This window comes from Pangasianodon hypophthalmus, chromosome 15 (assembly GCF_027358585.1).
Source record: "Pangasianodon hypophthalmus isolate fPanHyp1 chromosome 15, fPanHyp1.pri, whole genome shotgun sequence".
In the NCBI taxonomy this organism is placed as follows: Eukaryota; Metazoa; Chordata; class Actinopteri; order Siluriformes; family Pangasiidae; genus Pangasianodon; species Pangasianodon hypophthalmus.
The window spans coordinates 1,986,371-2,003,723 of NC_069724.1; the positions used below are offsets into that span (position 1 = coordinate 1,986,371).

At 39.0% G+C, this 17,353-nt stretch overlaps 1 protein-coding gene across 1 annotated transcript in view; it reads left to right on the forward strand.

Annotated features, from left to right (window-relative positions):
• The window catches only part of gemin5 (gem (nuclear organelle) associated protein 5), a 28,601-nt gene extending 14,107 nt beyond the window's left edge, over positions 1-14,494 (forward strand). The window contains exons 14-28 of the mRNA XM_026938929.3: positions 130-269; positions 1,603-1,774; positions 1,901-2,116; positions 2,210-2,320; positions 4,745-4,867; positions 5,274-5,369; positions 6,395-6,532; positions 7,820-7,967; positions 8,062-8,181; positions 9,050-9,260; positions 9,430-9,690; positions 10,401-10,563; positions 10,646-11,048; positions 12,779-12,869; positions 14,186-14,494. Of these exons, the coding sequence (XP_026794730.3) occupies positions 130-269; positions 1,603-1,774; positions 1,901-2,116; positions 2,210-2,320; positions 4,745-4,867; positions 5,274-5,369; positions 6,395-6,532; positions 7,820-7,967; positions 8,062-8,181; positions 9,050-9,260; positions 9,430-9,690; positions 10,401-10,563; positions 10,646-11,048; positions 12,779-12,869; positions 14,186-14,350 (2,558 nt within the window). The 3' untranslated portion in view covers positions 14,351-14,494. The remainder of the gene's footprint in view (positions 1-129; positions 270-1,602; positions 1,775-1,900; positions 2,117-2,209; positions 2,321-4,744; positions 4,868-5,273; positions 5,370-6,394; positions 6,533-7,819; positions 7,968-8,061; positions 8,182-9,049; positions 9,261-9,429; positions 9,691-10,400; positions 10,564-10,645; positions 11,049-12,778; positions 12,870-14,185) is intronic.
• The last annotated feature ends 2,859 nt before the right edge of the window (positions 14,495-17,353 follow it).

Genomic DNA, 17,353 nt, shown 5'->3' on the forward strand with positions numbered 1-17,353 from the left:
TCACATCTCCACGTCTCCTAAGCAGAATTAAAAAAATATATATATTTGAGTGTTTTACAGTGTGAAGTGAAAAACAGAAACATAAACATGTAGGCATTTTTTGGTGAACGTCTGATTAATTTAATAAAGAGAACCCGTCCGAGAGCCCAGTCTTGGTGACTGAAGCCTTCAGCACTTTGTCTGGACACACCAACAAAATCACCGGATTGGCGTGGAGTCCTCATCACGACGCTCACCTGGTCACAGTCTGCTACGACGGTACAGCTCAGGCAAGTCTATTATTTTTTAGTTTCTGTAGTATTTATTAATAAAGCATCCTCTAGGAGTTTGGTGATGAGTCCAACACTTACGTTGCCAACAGCACCTTGCTGTAAACCGCGTCCCTACTTTTTCAGTGCAAGTGAAATGGATCTGAAATAAAGGTTTAAATGTCTGTACTCATTACTTGTAGTGTTGTGATGGTTTGATAATAAGTACAACACATTTCCTCATAGCAAACTAGCTCCCTACTAAGGCTTATGCTACTGAACCCTAGCTTTATATTACTTGGTTACAAATGTAGTGAAAAGAGCAGTGGGCCTAAAACTTGTAGAGCAGCAGACTTTACTTTAGTGTGCTCAGAGAAGTCACTATTCGCACTTACTGATAATCATCAATCAAATAAGACCTCCATCATTTTATGGTCTGTTTAGAAGAATATTGTGATCTGTTATGATCTATTTTGATATATCTGTATCAAAAGATGCACACAGTGCACGCAACACAAAGCAAGCAGATCTACACAGCCCTGATCAGCAGCTGGTCATTTGCTACTTTAACCAGCGCTGTCTCAGTGTTGTGATGAGGCCTAAATCTAAAATCTGCATTTTAAATTTCAGCATAAAAACTGAAAAAGAAAGCCTAGAGAGATTTAGAAATTAAATAAGAACATTTCCATTTTGCCACCTGTGTAAATATGGAGAATTACAGGCAGGAAAAAAATTGACATTTTTGGTTTTATTTGACAGAATTCTGTCACAGCGACATCCGATGGGTTTTCTGAGTCTCCCTCTTCCTCCCTCACTCCTTCTCCTTCTCTGTCCTTCTCTTCCTCTCCTTCTTTGTCTCACATTCTCACTGTCTCTCTCACACTCTCTCTGTCCCTCTTTCTCTCTCACACATACTCTTGCACTCTTTCTCTCACCCACTCTCTCACTATCTCTCAATCTATTTCACACTCTCTCTCTCTCTCTCACATCTACTCTCACACTCCTTTTCTCTCTCTCACACACACTCACTCTCACTCAGTTCAACTCTCTCACACTCTCAGACTCTCTCTCTCTCTCTCTCTCTCTCTGTCTAAAACAGACTGTGCAAAAAAGGACTAGGGATGATTGCTAGGGGTCAATATAAAATCTCTTATATGCTAACTTATTCCATTTTACTTTGATTACCAATTTAATCCAAACTCTTTTTTTTTTTAATTCATGTACGTCATAAATTCTCCTCCTATCCGCCTTTTCTGTGTGTCTGTGTGCGTGTCTGTGTGCGTGTCTGTGTGCGTGTCTGTGTGCGTGTCTGTGTGCGTGTCTGTGTGCGTGTCTGTGTGCGTGTCTGCTGCAGGTGTGGGATGTGCTGAAACAGGAGCCGGTGTGTAACTACAGAGGTCATAACGGCCGCGTGCTGTGTGTGCAGTGGTCACCCGTTAACCCTGACCTGATCTGGACAGGCGCTGATGACTTCACGGTGCAGGAGTGGGCCGTGTCCAAACAGGAGCACGTTAAACCTCCGAAGAGTGCGTATAAAGCTGATCAACCATGTATATTGGAAATAGTTTTGTTTTAGTGCCGAGTGACAGATTTTGCAAGCATGTAGTGGCTAATTTATCATGTATGGAATGAAGGAACGCTTCCTCGAACAGGTAGGAGACGTGTGGAGATGGAGAAAAAGAAAGCACCAACGAAGAAAGCCAAGAAGAAAAAGAAGGTAGCGGAAAAGCGTGGGGTGAAGACGGAGGAGAACGAATCGCTGATGGGAGAGGAAGCAGGAGGAGGAACCGGCAGTGGAATGGAGGAAGGACAGACAGAAGATGAAGCAGAAGATGAGGAGAGAGAACATGTTGTCTCCACTGTCACTGGTAATGTTGCTTTCCTGTCCTCGTCATCTCACTCGGTGTTTTGTTTTTTTCTGGATATAAAAGTGTCTAAAGATCTTTTTACTTTGAGTGCAGGTTTGTCTCAGGAGATCGGGTCAGTCACGGAGAAAGTGCACGTCAATGGCGAGAAATCTTTTCTAACTGTGAAGAAAGAAGAGAAGGATGAGAAGAAGAAAGAAAAATCAGGTCTGTTATGATATCTCAAAACCACAAAACACAAACACAACACAACTGAATGATGTGTGTAACTTTTATTCAATTTACTTTTATATGGAGGTCGTGAAGTTCATCATATCATCATATAGTCATGAGTCATGATTTTACTTTTATATGGAGGTTGTGAAGTTAGATCATCATATCATCATGTACTGCTAAAGATATCTTTAAAAGCCTTGTGGGCTGAGTCATGATAACAAGAACACCCATCAGGAGACAAACTACAATGACTTGCCAAAGTTTATCAGTGGGTTGTGGTGAAAACGATACAACAGTACTACAACCGCAAACTTCTCCCCGGTTGGCAAAAATGATGATGCTTCCTGTGTTCTGTCCCCTGAGGACATTTGGAGGACGTAATTTAGGACAAGCCACGTAACATGGTGTGCTAACGTTAACTATTTTACTCCCTGATTGGCTTCTCATGCTTCTCACTGTGTTGTTTTCCTTCTCATGCATTTGTACGTATAAACGTATTATTGTTGAGTTATTTCTGATGTGCAATGATGATGATATTAATGTTACTGCAGCATAAAGAAGATTGATTGAACGCTAGATCGTAAAGAAGGTGCTGTTGTTTAAATGTCAGCCAACTCTCTGACCCCTGCTTAAAGACACTTAAACACAGATTAGCATGCACTATATCTGAGTGTGCTCTTGACCTTTTGCTCCAGATCAGTTTTATTTTCTAAACTGAATAAGTGATGAGGTTCATTTTGAGCCCTTGGGCCAAACACGGCCAGCTACGCCCCGCTTATTTCATTCTGCTCAGCAAACTCGCAATAAATATCAAAACGCTCTGTAGTGTCTATTACTCAGCGTTTTCACACCAGACCTGTAATCTGTAGCGGCCACCCACGCATGTTCTCACGTTTCTCTGGTTAACATGAACGCTTATCTGGTGCGTTTGAAGTCTGAAAAGGATTCAGATAAGTGTTGGTCTTTAGTGTGGTTCAGTGATTGACTCCAAATCCTGAAATGTGTCACCCTGTGTAGTAACTTTATAAATATTCTGAAAAAGAAAAGTTAATGGAGCCCAAAAACAAGAGCGATGAGAGAATAGTGACACGTGTGTTCTTAGCATATAAACCTGTGTGAGTTCTTCTTAAATGTCTTTCTTAACATTTATATATTTTCAGTATTTGGAAAACAGATACATATTTAAAAAAAATAATCAGTTTAATAAACGGTATTCCCAAGGCCTAATAGTGCATGCAGTTAAGTAGTTTCTCTTAGTTCCTCTTCTCTGTGTCCGTCTGAGACTCTCGTTAGCGCTGTATCCCAAGAACAAGTAGTTTAATGTTTATAGGATTTGTATGGAATTATCATTTTAACCTGCAGATGAACGGCTTAGATTTTCGAATTGATCTAAACAGGGTCAAGGTCACAGAAAGGTCAAATGAAATCGTTTCTATTTGTCATACAGTGATTTTACTTGTAAGTTCATGTACAGGAACTGGAGGCAGCTCATTTTAGTGGCATCCCTGTTGACATCAGGTTCTACTTTCCTGAGTCGTCCTATTCTACAGTCAGAGCCTAGTTTATTGGTGTCAGTCAACAGAATAGTTAGGATTTTTAATGGCCTTTCTAAGTCTCACAACAATGCTGATGTGGGCGGGGCAGAATGTGACTTCTACACCCCTGGTCTAGTACGATTTGACTCGATGCACCATCCATCATGGTTAGTGATGTCATTAAATATCATTATATAGATTATTGATTGCCACGTAGTTATCTTGATGCGTCTTTGAGACATCGATGGTTTAAAATGACATTGAAATGGGTCATTTGCATTTGCTAGCTGTTTCTTATTGTAGTCTGTGACACTAGCCTTTAATATTGCCTGGCGTAATAGGTTTGGGCAGAGCACAGGGGAAAATATAACAGATCCTGTAGATAGAATTGATCTCCATCACTCCTCTGACACATAATACGGCTCCATCTAGTGGGTCTTCCTGATACGACACTGTCTGCGTGGATTTAAGAGTATCAGTGTCGGCCAGTATTTATATTTGGAAAATTACTGATAAAAATCAAAATAATCATCGGGAAAATTTCCTGATTATCGATACATGAAAAAGGCATCGATCCCAAGCCTAATCAAGGTACAAGAAAGACGCAGAAGGCGTCCTGGCACTCCGAAAGTGGAATGATCTTCTCCTGTCTTCATATGAAGACTAAAGTCCTACTTCTTGACGTGAATGAGCACTAATTTAAAAAAAAAAAAAACCCTGACTCGTATTGTTTTTGTCACTGTACTAACTCCTCTCTAACAGGGTTTTAGCTTGATAGCAGTTTTAGACCCTGATCTGTGTATGAAAACGTACTTCTGTAATGTACTCAAACGCTGGAAATGTAACTGATACCTGAAAATGATTCGTCTTCCTTTTCTAGATCTGTGCATGAAGAAGAGGAAGCCGCGCTCCATCCTGCCTCTTAGCACCTCCATGGACCACCGACCCAAAGAGGAGCTTCAGCAGGACTGCCTTACGCTGGCTGCCGTCAAACACACACAGGGTGAGCAAGTGGACTGGGGTGGGAGTGATGTGACAAAAATATCAACTCGCGCTTCTTAAAGGCATTTCCACGATAAGTGATGCGTGTGGATCGATATCTGGGTTTGCTCACAAACGATTAAGTACAAAATTCAAATGTCAAATCAGCTTCTTTCTGTCAGATGGTAAAAAAAAAATTACTTTTAAAAAATTATAAAAAGTTATCATGATGTGCCTAATATCTCAGATATCATGTTGTCTTATCCCCCAGCCCAACAACAGCACAGATTTCGTCTCTCAGCTAGTCTTGCTATCCAAATTATACAAGTGAAGAAGTTTCGTGATGCATTTAGCTTTCGTGAAAAAGAAATTTCATTCTTACTCTGTGAATTCTCAGATATTTTGCCTCACGTTGCCTCCTTTTCCAGGTGAGACAGAGAACTGTGTCCCGGGAACTGGAGAACACATCCAGCTTGGTTTATTCGCAGACAGACAAGCCCTCTACAGGATGTTCCAGGAGGAAGGTAAGAAATTCAACCAATTCTTGCAATCTAAAGAAACTAATCCCAGAGCATCATTATCATGAGGGCGGTGTAGCTTCGAGATTAATGTTCTGTACTAGTGAGCGGTTTTCTGGAGGAAAAACGAAGAAAAACTCTCACGTGGAGGTTCTGCCAAATAAGTAAGGACTAAAAGACGGGGTGTGCTTTTAGAGGAAAACAATCAGTGATGCCGTGGTGTGGTGTGGTACAGCTGTAATCAGATTAAGTTGATTATTTTCCAACAGCAGCACAACCTGCTGAAGTGTTTGCTTTCTCTTACACGGAAGCAATTTACTGATTTTTACAGTTGAAGTTTTTAATTTATTGATGAGTGACACTTCATACTTTTTCTCCATTTATAGTTACAGTTAATGTTATCACGTTGTTCCGGTTGTTCTCACACCTCTCTTTTTTCCTCTCTCTATCTCTCTCGAGGTTTATAAGGCAAAAATAAACACAGCTTGTCATAAACTCCTCTGTCCTGGAGACTCTTTAGTGGTGGAAAACTCACTGAAACTCACTGCTCTGAAACTGGAGACTCCTTCCATTAATGTTAAATAAACATCTCCTACCAGAATGCCTCATCACATCAACGATTATACATTTTTCATTGTTAAATGTTAGTTAATTGTTAAATAACAACCCTTTTTTTTCTTTATCTGTCTGTTATAATAATGTTTATAATAATAATTTATTTTGGATTAATTTAATTTGAATGTATTTATGTCTGTAAAGCTGCTTTGTGACAGTGTCCACTGTTAAAAGCGCTATATAAATAAAATTGAATTGAATTATTAGCCTTAGATTATGTGGTGTGTCTGACGTACACGTCGCTGTGAATGAGCTGTTAGTATATAATTAATCAATCAGCACCATCTCAATCACCTTGACCAATCAGATTCAAGAATTCAACAGCACTGTGGTATAAATGAATGTTTATCAGTGACGATCAGAGATTGTACCTTTAAATTTCTGGTTTTGAATCAGTGTTTGCTCTGTTTGTGCAGAGGACAGTCACGTGGACGCAGGACATTACGACTCGATGATGTATCTGAGGCTGTGGAAAGGAGATCTGATTGGAGCTCTACAGCTGGCCACAGAGAAAGGACAGCTGACTGACCACTTACTGAGCTTAGCACCTATGGGCAAGTGTTCCTCCTTTCCTTCTAACACCGGTTATGTTTTCTTCTTCTTTTCAAAGTATTTTTCTTTATTGTTGTAGATTGTTGTCTTGTCGCAGGATCCCACAGTTCTATTAATGCTAGAGTTTAATGCACGATACCAATTTTTCTCTTTTCCAATACTGAAACCTTAACCATCAATATCCATCCCATACTGTTTCCTTTAAAAACTACTAAGCTTAAATTTTTAACTGACATACTTCACAGTTAAACTCTTTTACACAAAAATCACTTTAACAATAAATAGAATAAAGTATAAGTTTTAAGTGTCTTTATATATAAACATTTCCACTTCCAAAAAGAAATTTTTTTTCCAAATCCAATTCCAATCTGTGCCATTTGTTACAGAATCCGATATCCGATCCAATATCCACCGTTTTTCTTTTTTGTTTGTATCTGCTCAATGCAAATACTCTCTACATCGCTACTAGTAATTATTTTTTTTTACTTAAGTTAGACATAAAATAGACGTACAGCTCACTTTTCGTTTTGATAAACCATGATGGAGTTCAGTGCAGAACTTTTGCTATTACAGCTAGGTTTGTAAATGTCCAGAAGTCATTCTCATTCTTATATAAAGTATTCAGTTCTAGCAGAGCTGGAACACTCTGACAGGAAAACCTGCACATAAATCAGCCAGTCATGCACAGTGCATAAAATCTGGACTGTTAAAGATCAAAAAACACGTCTGTTCCCACTGTAGCCTCAGGTTCCTGTTCTTGGCTGACAGAAGTGGAACCCTGTGTGGTTTTCTCCTGTTGTAGCTCTTCAGCCTTGGGCGAGTTGAAATGCTTTTCTGCTCACCACGGTTGTAAAGAGTGATTATTTGAGTTACTGTAACCTTCCTATCAGCTCGAACTAGTCTCTCCATCCTCCTCTGATCTCTCTCTTTAAAACAAGGCATTTCCGCCACACAGAACCGGATGTTTTTTGTTTTTTCGCACCGTTCTGTTAATGTTGTTTAGTGGATGAATACTAAATGTATAAATGTTTTGGTTTTGTCTACCTTGTCCTAAATGTGTGTAAGTGATACACTTGACTGTACCTTGGAGTACAGCTGAGAAAGGAACACAGTGACTATATTTTGTAGACTCCTTAACAACAGTTTAATTTTTTATTGTACAACCGATTTATGTAACAGTCAAATATTAAGTATACAGGATAAATTCTCATCACAGCTTGGACCTCGCCTTGTCTTGCCAAAGTGTGGTGTGTTGCAGGACGTAATTATTTCTTTTCTGGTCTTTCTAGCTGGTTATCAGGTGTGGGTCAGGACAGTAGAGGCTTATGTGAAGCAGCTGTGTATGCAGGAGCAGTTCCTCAAAGCCGCCTCGCACCTCGTGTCCATTCACAAACTCTACGAAGCCATCAGCCTCCTCAAATCTCACCAGTTCTATAGGTGAAGTCAGCTTTTTAAAACCAAAAACCTGCTATTTGAGTGCTTTACGGCATTTAAAAGGACGTGAAAGCTAAAGTTTGTGGTTAATCGACAGGGAAGCCATCGCCCTGGCCAAAGCCAGACTGCAGCCTGAGGACCCCGTGCTGAAGGATCTCTATATGAGCTGGAGTGCCGTGCTGGAGAAGGACGGCCATTACACCACGGCTGCTAAATGGTGAGCTAAATCAGCGGGATTGAGAAGGAGTGTCATTTATCAAAGCAAGTGTAGAAGAAGTTCTACAGTTCTGTACACAACTGACTTTTAATAAAACCTACACATTTTAATTACTGTGCTTGTTCATGGCCATACTCATTTGCATAAAGAAACACCTCCTAATCTCCATATATGGTAAACAACTTCCTTTTAAAAAAGCCCACTAGCCTGCTCATGGCATGGCTTGTGACGCGGCTTGTCACGTCACTGACAATAAAGTAGAGATATGGTCACAAAATGGTTGGTTTAGCACTTCTAGTGGTGGTTTGTCTAAGTAATTAATCCAAAATATATATATATATATATATATTTATTTTAGGCATTCAGTTACCCCAATTACATTAAAAAAACTGCAGTGGTCTTAAAATCTCTCATTATTGTTATCTTTTCTACTACAGAATTTGGAAATATAATGTACTTCAGCGTGAGTGAAATGCATACATGTAAGACGTGTCATTATTCAGTTCATGGTTGTTTGGGAAATGCCAGACCTGTCTCTAGTGTGTTGTTGATTTGTGCTCTTGGATAAAAACCCTAGAACTGAGATGAACTAAAAAGAGTTTACTGCATTTACATGTTTCTAATGCTAGGGTTCCTGCATACTCATGATCACGCACAAGAACAACTTGATGAATCACATTGTATGCATAGGAACGTGTGTATGCGCAGTTGATATATGAGACCCCCAGCTTATATTCTTATCCAAGTTTATGACTTAATATTTGAAATAGAGGTGTAATGGTGTACTGTGGGGGGGAAAAAAAGGAAAAAAATGGAAATAGTTACATCTTGAAGGCCAAACTATTAAATTCTTCTTGCATTCCTACAGCTATCTCGCTGCGGATTCCAGTTTTGACGCGGCCAAGGTCATCGCTAAGAAAGGGGACGTGATGTCACTGAAGACGGCCGCCAACCTGGCAAAGCTCTCGGGCGAGAGAGACCTGTGCCACTCGCTCGCTCTGAGATGTGCCAAAGACCTTGTGCACTCGCAGGATTGGCTCTCAGCGCAAGAGATCCTCAGCACGCAAGACACCTTACTGGTCAGTTTGATTTGGTGGTTGGCCAAAAATATACAGCGATGTAAATGTCATGTAACGCTCTTAGGGTAAGGGTTCAAGAAAACTAATTAGTCAGTGGGGTTTTTTTCGTCACTTTGGGTGTGTTTGTGCAGAATGTTCCCAAAAATCTCTGATTTTCTTCTCGGTTTAGGGTCACAGGCTTGTGTTCTGTGTGTGTGAGCTCCTCACTCAGAGACTGTCACACACCGGGTTGGTGACCTGGACCTCGCCGTCGTGTCACGCCTGGTCTAAGCCCAGCGATGAGCGCTTCCTCAGTGCTGTACAGAGTGTGTGGAGGAGTGTGTTTGGGCTCGACTCTGCTGATCTGGACCGGCTCAAAGCGCTCCATCAACAGCTGGGAGCCGTGGAGAACCCGCCTGCTACTGCCACCTGTACAGCTCCTTTAAAACAGGTACTTTAGAGTGCAAAAGTTTGTGTAGCCTTAGGACAAAGTAAAGAATAGCAACAAGACATTTTGTGTTAGGTTTCACAATGTTCACTTTAACTGAAATGGTGAAACCAAGCAGTGTTCAAATTCCATTATCGTATTGCATCATCTACCATGACAGTGTGTTAGTTAAGTGAGAAAACACAACGGATGCAGTGTGGACGCAAGTTGATTATTTTCCTATAACAGCGCATCCTGTGGTGTTTTTATTCCTCTTAAATCACACCACATTGCCAACTACTACAATTATTAATTTATTAATGAATGATGTAATTTTTAACCATTTATAGTTACATTTAATGTTATCACATGTTATAGCAGCTATAAACATCTCTAAGTCATCTCATCACCACTCTTTCTTCCTCTTTCTCGAAGATAACATATGGAAATAAAGCTTTATAGAGAAACTGCAAAATCTCAGAAAACTTAAAATTACAGCTTTAACTGTGACTGTTACAAAGCACTTGCACTGGAGTCTCCTTCCACAAATGTTAAACAACTACAACATCTACAAACTTCATATCAATGAATGTACATTCTTCTTCATTAATTCGTTCATTATTAGGATTAGATTATGTGGAGCATCCGCTATACAAGTCCCTGTTACTACAGAAGCGTTAAAGTATTGATACGTGTGCATTGATATAAACGTGTGATGTGCTTACGTTCTGCAGCTGTTGTCTCACGTGGCCTTGGACGTAGCTCTTTCTGCACTCAGTGAGCTGCTGGGTGACTGCGGCTCGCTGGTAGAGGAGCTCCTGAGAGCTCTGTCTCGAGTCTTCAAGGCCAATCATTTTCCTCTAATGGCCGAGATGTGCCAGCTTTTCCTCCCTGGAGGTAAGAGACTCACACTGACTTCAGCTCGATTTGAGTTTTATAGTGTTTTAAAGTGGTTTTAAAGCTTTTTTTTCCCCCACAGGTATGGATTCTGTAGCAGTCTATAAACAAAAGCTGCAGAGTGACGAAAGAAGCCTGGCCGCTTCTCAAAGTCTGGAAGCTCTTGTCTGTTACCAGCTCATGTATAACAATTGGTGGAAATGCAGTGGCTTCAAACACTTTAATGGCCACCAGACGCCAGTAGAGAACGGAGACGCCGCTCACGAGAGTGAACCCCGAGACACTGAAAGTGTTCTCAGCTCTGAAGGACCTCTCAGTGAGGACTTCTGGAACGTTCTTCTCTCGGAGCCCCACGCTGCCCTACAGTCCACACAGAGAGCTTTAGAAGCCATGCAGAGCAGAGTGGCCATGCTGGTCCAGCAACACAGCCACCTTCAGGTGGAGGAGCAGAACACCTCTGAAGGATTGGGAGATCCAGAGACCAGGTAAAGGTGTTCATGTTCTAAACATGGTTATTAAACCTCTGACATGATGTAGAGCAGGAGATGTCACTGTAGCTAGGTTTGGGTAAGTTGAGGTGATGGGACTTGTGGTTAAATTTTAAACATTTAATCACTCGTATATTCTTCACCAAATCTGTCAGGCTGGCACAAACCATTCGTGAGCAGAGGGAGGTCTGATCTGATAATCTGATACACCACCTATCATCTACTTACAAAACTAGCATCTCTATCTCCAGGCTTACAACTTTTTTTTTTTTGCAAAAGTTTGCATATCTTTAGGACAACATTAATATTTACATTTATTCATTTGGCTGATGCTTTTTTTCCCCAAACAGTGACAGCTTGAATGTGACAAAAATATCACATCACGATATTCTACAATATTTCTACAATGAATGTGCATCCCGATGTATAGGTTTGCTAACTAACTGCTGGTTAAAAAAAAACAGTAGTGCTGCATTTAAAATCCTTAAAAATGAGTTTGTTGATGCTTTTATTTATTGTATAAAAATAAATGAGCACTGAAAGTTCAACCTGTAAACAAATTTCAACATTTAACAATTTTAAAGATTCATACAGTAGAGGACTTTATCAAATCTGCTTCCAGAGTTTGTACTTCAAATTTTAAAGTTTATTTAAAAAATATGACAATATGACATGACCCATGACATCTCAGAAAAGTGTACTGTGACATAATTGATCACGATATCAATATTACATCGTCATATCATCGAGCCATACTTCTGATCCTGCCGAAATATTTCAAGAAGGTTACAGATGATTATTTGTGGGTGGTTAACATAACACACATACATTATTTACACGTCATCGATTCCTCCATATGTAACTGCCCCATATGTAAATGTCACACCTTAGATTCACATTTTATTGGATATGAGCTGCTATAATGTGAAACACGATTAACCAATCAGGTTGATGTATTTTTCTCATGTCTGTGTAAACGCTACTAGGCAGCTAGCTGTACTCTGAGCAAAGAGATATTGACATGACAGCTGACGAATTACTGGAGAAACACAAGTGTAGATCTGGTTTTGCCTCTTCTGCCTGGTGTTTCCAGGTTGTTCCTCCTCGTGTCTGTCCGAGATTCTCGTTAGCGCTGTATCTCAAGAACGACTGTTTGAATGAATTGTAGGATTTATATGGAATTGTCATTTTAACCAGCAAATGAAATGATTCGATTTTGGAATTGATCCAATTACGGTCAAGGTCACAGCAAGGTCAAACTTCTGAAATAGTTTATCTTCAATAACTTCCTTTCTATTTAAAGAATATTTTAAGGGTATTTCTGGCAAACAGATTAGTAAGAAGAAAGCCTAGACTACATCGTTGGCATCGAGTTCTACTTGTTATATAAAATAAGATGGCATTCCCCCTTACTAGCATTTATCTTAGTCATTTCATTGGAAATTTGGAAAAGTGTTTGTTCTACACCTGTTAACGTAAGATTAGTTTGCGGTAGATAATGCCTTAAGTTATTAAATGATCATTTCTGAATACCAACCCAAAAATGTTCAACAACCCAAAAATGCACGTGTTGCTCTCCTCAGTTTAATTATACCGACCATGTGGTGATTTTATTTGATTTTATTTGCCTGCTTTCTTCTTCCTGTCCTCCAGAGGAGCTAAGATTTACTGCTTGATGTACAGCACTGGTTCTCCGCTGACGTCTTTTTAATTTCTGTTTCTCTCAGATCTTCTGCAGATGCTGAATCTTTTCCTGCCCTGGTTGCTCAGGTCGCTGAGCATCAGAAAAAACTCGCTGCTATTCCGGACCATGTGAAAGTAAGTCTTTTTCAGTAGTAGCCTTGTGCTGTTCCTCTTATTCAGGTAACAAAATATCCACAGTAAGCTTTAAACTGGGCAGGGAACAACAACAACAACAACAATAATAATAATAATAATAATAATAATCGAAAATTGCTATCAAGGCTGGCAGTAAAGAAATCCACATAACCACACATTTTCAGTTTAATTTTTTACTTACTTTATATTTAGACCTTATTTTCATTAAACTTAATTTAACACCTGTCTCAGTGCTCAGTGCTCGCAGAAGTGAAGTGCTCTCACTCCCGTGAACTTACGCACAATTCACGGCCCTTTGCATTAATTTTTGATGACTATGCTCGCTCACGCCGCTCTGTGCGCTCTCTGTTAAAGACACAGTTTAAACGCCATCGCCTGAGCTTCGAGAACAGACAAAGATGTGCTTTTTTCTGATATAACCTAAGCGTTTTAAGACAATAGAATGATTTTTGAGTTTGTTGGTTATGATAACTCCCGACCACGACAGCAGTTCAGCGCAGCTCAACAGCAACGTTTCTAGAAACATCTATGCTAGGTACAATAAATGTGGTGTTAAGTAAAGAATAACATTTTTTCCATTATTAAAGAACAACATGTCACACTTGTTAACGATTTAAGTTACATTTAATGTTATAGAACGTCCAAGAAACAAGTCCTTTTCTGCTTCTCACTTGCATTAAAACAACGATAAACGGTCGTTCCCTCACCAGCCTCTTTTTTTTCCTCTCTTGAAGTTCATAAGATAAAAAACACAACTTGTCATTTTAACGAGAAAGCTGAAAGCGTAAACTTCTCTGGACTGAAGACTTTCCTGTGCTGGGAAACTGTACAAAGCGCTGACACTGGAGACTCCTTCCATAAATGGTTATAAGAAAAAACTTCACCACATCAGTGATTATGTTTTTTCTTTTTAAATAATGTTTATCTTTATGTTAACGATAACATATTAGAACGAGTGCATTAATATATTAATATCGAGCCCGAACTACTTTCCGATACACACCTTCTGACCAATCAGATTCGAGAATTCAGCCATGTTGTGGTATAACGTAGGATCACCCAACATGATGAAATGTTATGTTCACTTGTGGGAATTCTAGCTAAGATTTGTAGAAAATAAATCAATAAATGAACAATTTAGTTTTTATCCTTAACAGGCACTGTTACCACGGTAACTCGATTATCCGCGACTTGCACAGCACTATTCAGCAGATTCTGTACGTTCTCAGGACGAGTGTGTTGAACTGTGAGAATCACTTTCTTTACTTAACGGAGGATTTCTTTCTTTGTTCCAGAACTACGCCTTCCCTGACGTGCTCGAATGCTGTCTCGTCCTCTCGTACACGGATAAGCACTTTGGCGGGATTCCACAGCGTCTCCGTGAGAGGGCTTCGGCTTTGCTGCTCACATACGCATCTACGGGCTCGCTGTGCAAAGCTCGGCAGAGATTCACTTTATAAACCCACAACAGCACTTAGTTATTTTCTCTTGAATAAAATACGCATTTGTATTTTTTGTTTAATGTGTAAAATTAATCTCACACACACGATCAGCTATATTATATTGCCTGTACCTTAATAAACCTTTTTCCCCACAAACAGAAATGATGTGGTTTATTTGTTAATGTTAAAGACGCAGGGTGTAAGATGGTGAATATTAATTAATGCACAATGAAAGCAGATAACATGTCTGGGATATTCATTTGTGGGTTTTTTTTTTTTCTTAGGTTTAGTAGGTTTAATTAATAGATAGCTTTCAATGAAGCCTCTTTTCTTCCATCCACCAACCAGAGACATAAATTTAAAAAAAGCCCTATTGACTTTCATAAAGGAATTTTTGCTTTATACGTATGTTTAAGTAACACGTTCCATTTGCTTCGTACGTTTCATGGTGGAGCGACGCACTACTAGATGCACGCTCCTCTCCACCTGCTGCACTACATACATCAACCAAGATCACATTTTGGTCATCAGTAGGAGCTATAATTACTAGTTGAATAAATTAAATTGTACAGGTGACAGGATGTGGGAATTGTGACAGGACAGAGCAAAATGAACATACGTTTCTGCTAATAGCTTACCTTATATCAATCCTTGATCAGGAGAGGATGAGGAGTATGGGTACACAGAATCGTCCCCTCACCAGGACTTTGAGTATTCAGTTATATTCATTAGTTAATTAGGCATTAATGAGTAACTAACTAAGTAGCTAGCTCATTATGTTTCGATGGATGGATAGATGGATGGATGGATGGACTTCACCGTGAGCGGGATTCGATCAGGTGCTGTAGCAGTTGAAAGGTACCAGCATGTAACGCGTTGCGACTACACTAACGGTATCTGGGGTTTAAATGATGTTGGTGTAGGTATCTGGGCAACGCACACTGGAACTTCCAGTTGCCCAATGATCTCGCTCAGGGATCTTATTCAATCTTATTCATTCACCTTCAGCAACCGGAACACTGAGCGCGATGCAGGAGATTTCACCCTGGATAAGACGCTGGTCCATCTACACACATATTCACACCTAGCGGCAGTTTAGAGCAGACAGTATGTCTACTTGCATATCTTTTGGACAGTGGGAGAAAACCAGAGAACCCCAAGGAACCCATGTGGACACACTGAGAACATTTGCGACTCCACACACACAGTATCCTGAACTCGGGATCAGACCTGAGATCATGGAGCTGTGAGATGGTAACGCTATCTACTGCACCACAGATGGATGGATGGATGGATGGTGTCCACTCCTTGTATGTTAGCGTTCTTCCTCAGCTGTTGATCAAAACCTTTGCTAGAAGAATATATCTTGTTTACTTGAAAGACTGTTTGCTGTCTTCATTTCGTGTTCATTCATTCCTTTTTCCTTACGATGTTCCTGGAGGTAGTCGCAGTGATAGCAGACTGAGAAGTTCAGTCCAGCCACAGATTCCAGCTCCTCCTGGGAGATCTCTAGACCTTCCCAAGCCAACTGTAAGATATAATCTCTCTCCAGTGGGTCCTGGGGCTGACCAAGGGACCTCAACTGGCTCTTCTCAGTTCAGATAAGCAGTGACTCTACTCCAAGGTTCTCATGGTTGCCACCCTGTCACAGGGGAGTAAGCACAACAACCCTGCGGAGGAACCTAAACTCCATCGCCTGTACTCACGACCTGCTTCTCTCCATCACTCTCTCATTTTACAGACGATATTTTTCAATTTGCTGCAAGTTAAACCATTAAAAGGTCCAGATCTATAGTTAATATAATTATTTAGGAATGTTTTCTGTAATGTTTTTACATTTTTTCACTGTATAGCCTAACACGCTGTAAACATTAGCACTATATTGTTGTTTTTTTGATACTTAGAGATTCTTGAAGTTAATAAAAAACAGTTTTACCTCTGACTGTTACAAAGCGTCGACGCTGGAGGCTCCTTCCATAAATGTTTAATGAATGTCTCCCAACAGGAAACTTCACCACTGAAACAGTTAAACACACTTACTAAAGATTTATGTGGAGCGTCTGCTGTTCGGGTCCTTGTGGATGACTGTTGCTATAGAAACGATAACGTATTAGAACAAGCGCATTAATATAACTTTGCAACAGACACGTGCGAGTCGTTACATTAAATTAATCAACACCTTCTGATAAATCAAAATCAAGCAGCCTGCATTTAGCCAAAGCATTATAACAAGGGCTAATTTTTATTCATAATTAGTTCTGATTTTTTAAATTTAGCTTTAGTTCTTTCTTTTTTTTTTACATTTATTTTTTATTTTTTATATTTAGTTTGGATTCCATTTTAGATTTAGTTTTGAGATATTTTTTTATATTTTGTTTTGCTTTTTATATTTTTTTAATCCTTTTTTATACTTAGTTTTGATCCTTTTTTAGGTTTAGCGTCTTTTTTAGATTCTTTTTTGAAGTTAATTTTGATTTCACACTAAATTTTTAGATTTAGTTCTAATATTGAGATTTAGTTTTAATTTTTTTTTAAGATTTAATTTAGATTTTTTTTATTTAGTTTTAATTTTTTTTAGACTTATTTGTGAGATTTTAATATTTATTATTTAATATTTATCAATTTTTTTTTAATTTAAATTTAATTCTTTTTAAATTTAGTTTTGAGATTGTTTATATTTTATTTAGAATATGTTTTATTTAGTTTTAATTCTTTTTTTTTTTTTTAGATGTGATTCTGATTTACTAGATTTAGTTCTAATTTAAGATTTATTTAGGATTTCTTTTTGTAAGATTTAGATTTGATTATTTTTAGACTTAGTTTTAATTCTTATTTTTTACTTAACATCAGGTCACCCTAAATTGCTGATTGGTTTCACATGAAGCCTCAGATATTTATATGTTAAGAAAAGTTTTAATAAATATTTACCAAATTTAGTAGTAGAAAACTCAGACGTTGGCGTGTTTAACTTTAAGCTTCATTGCTATAGACATGATTTAAAAAAAAAAAAAAAAGTAACAG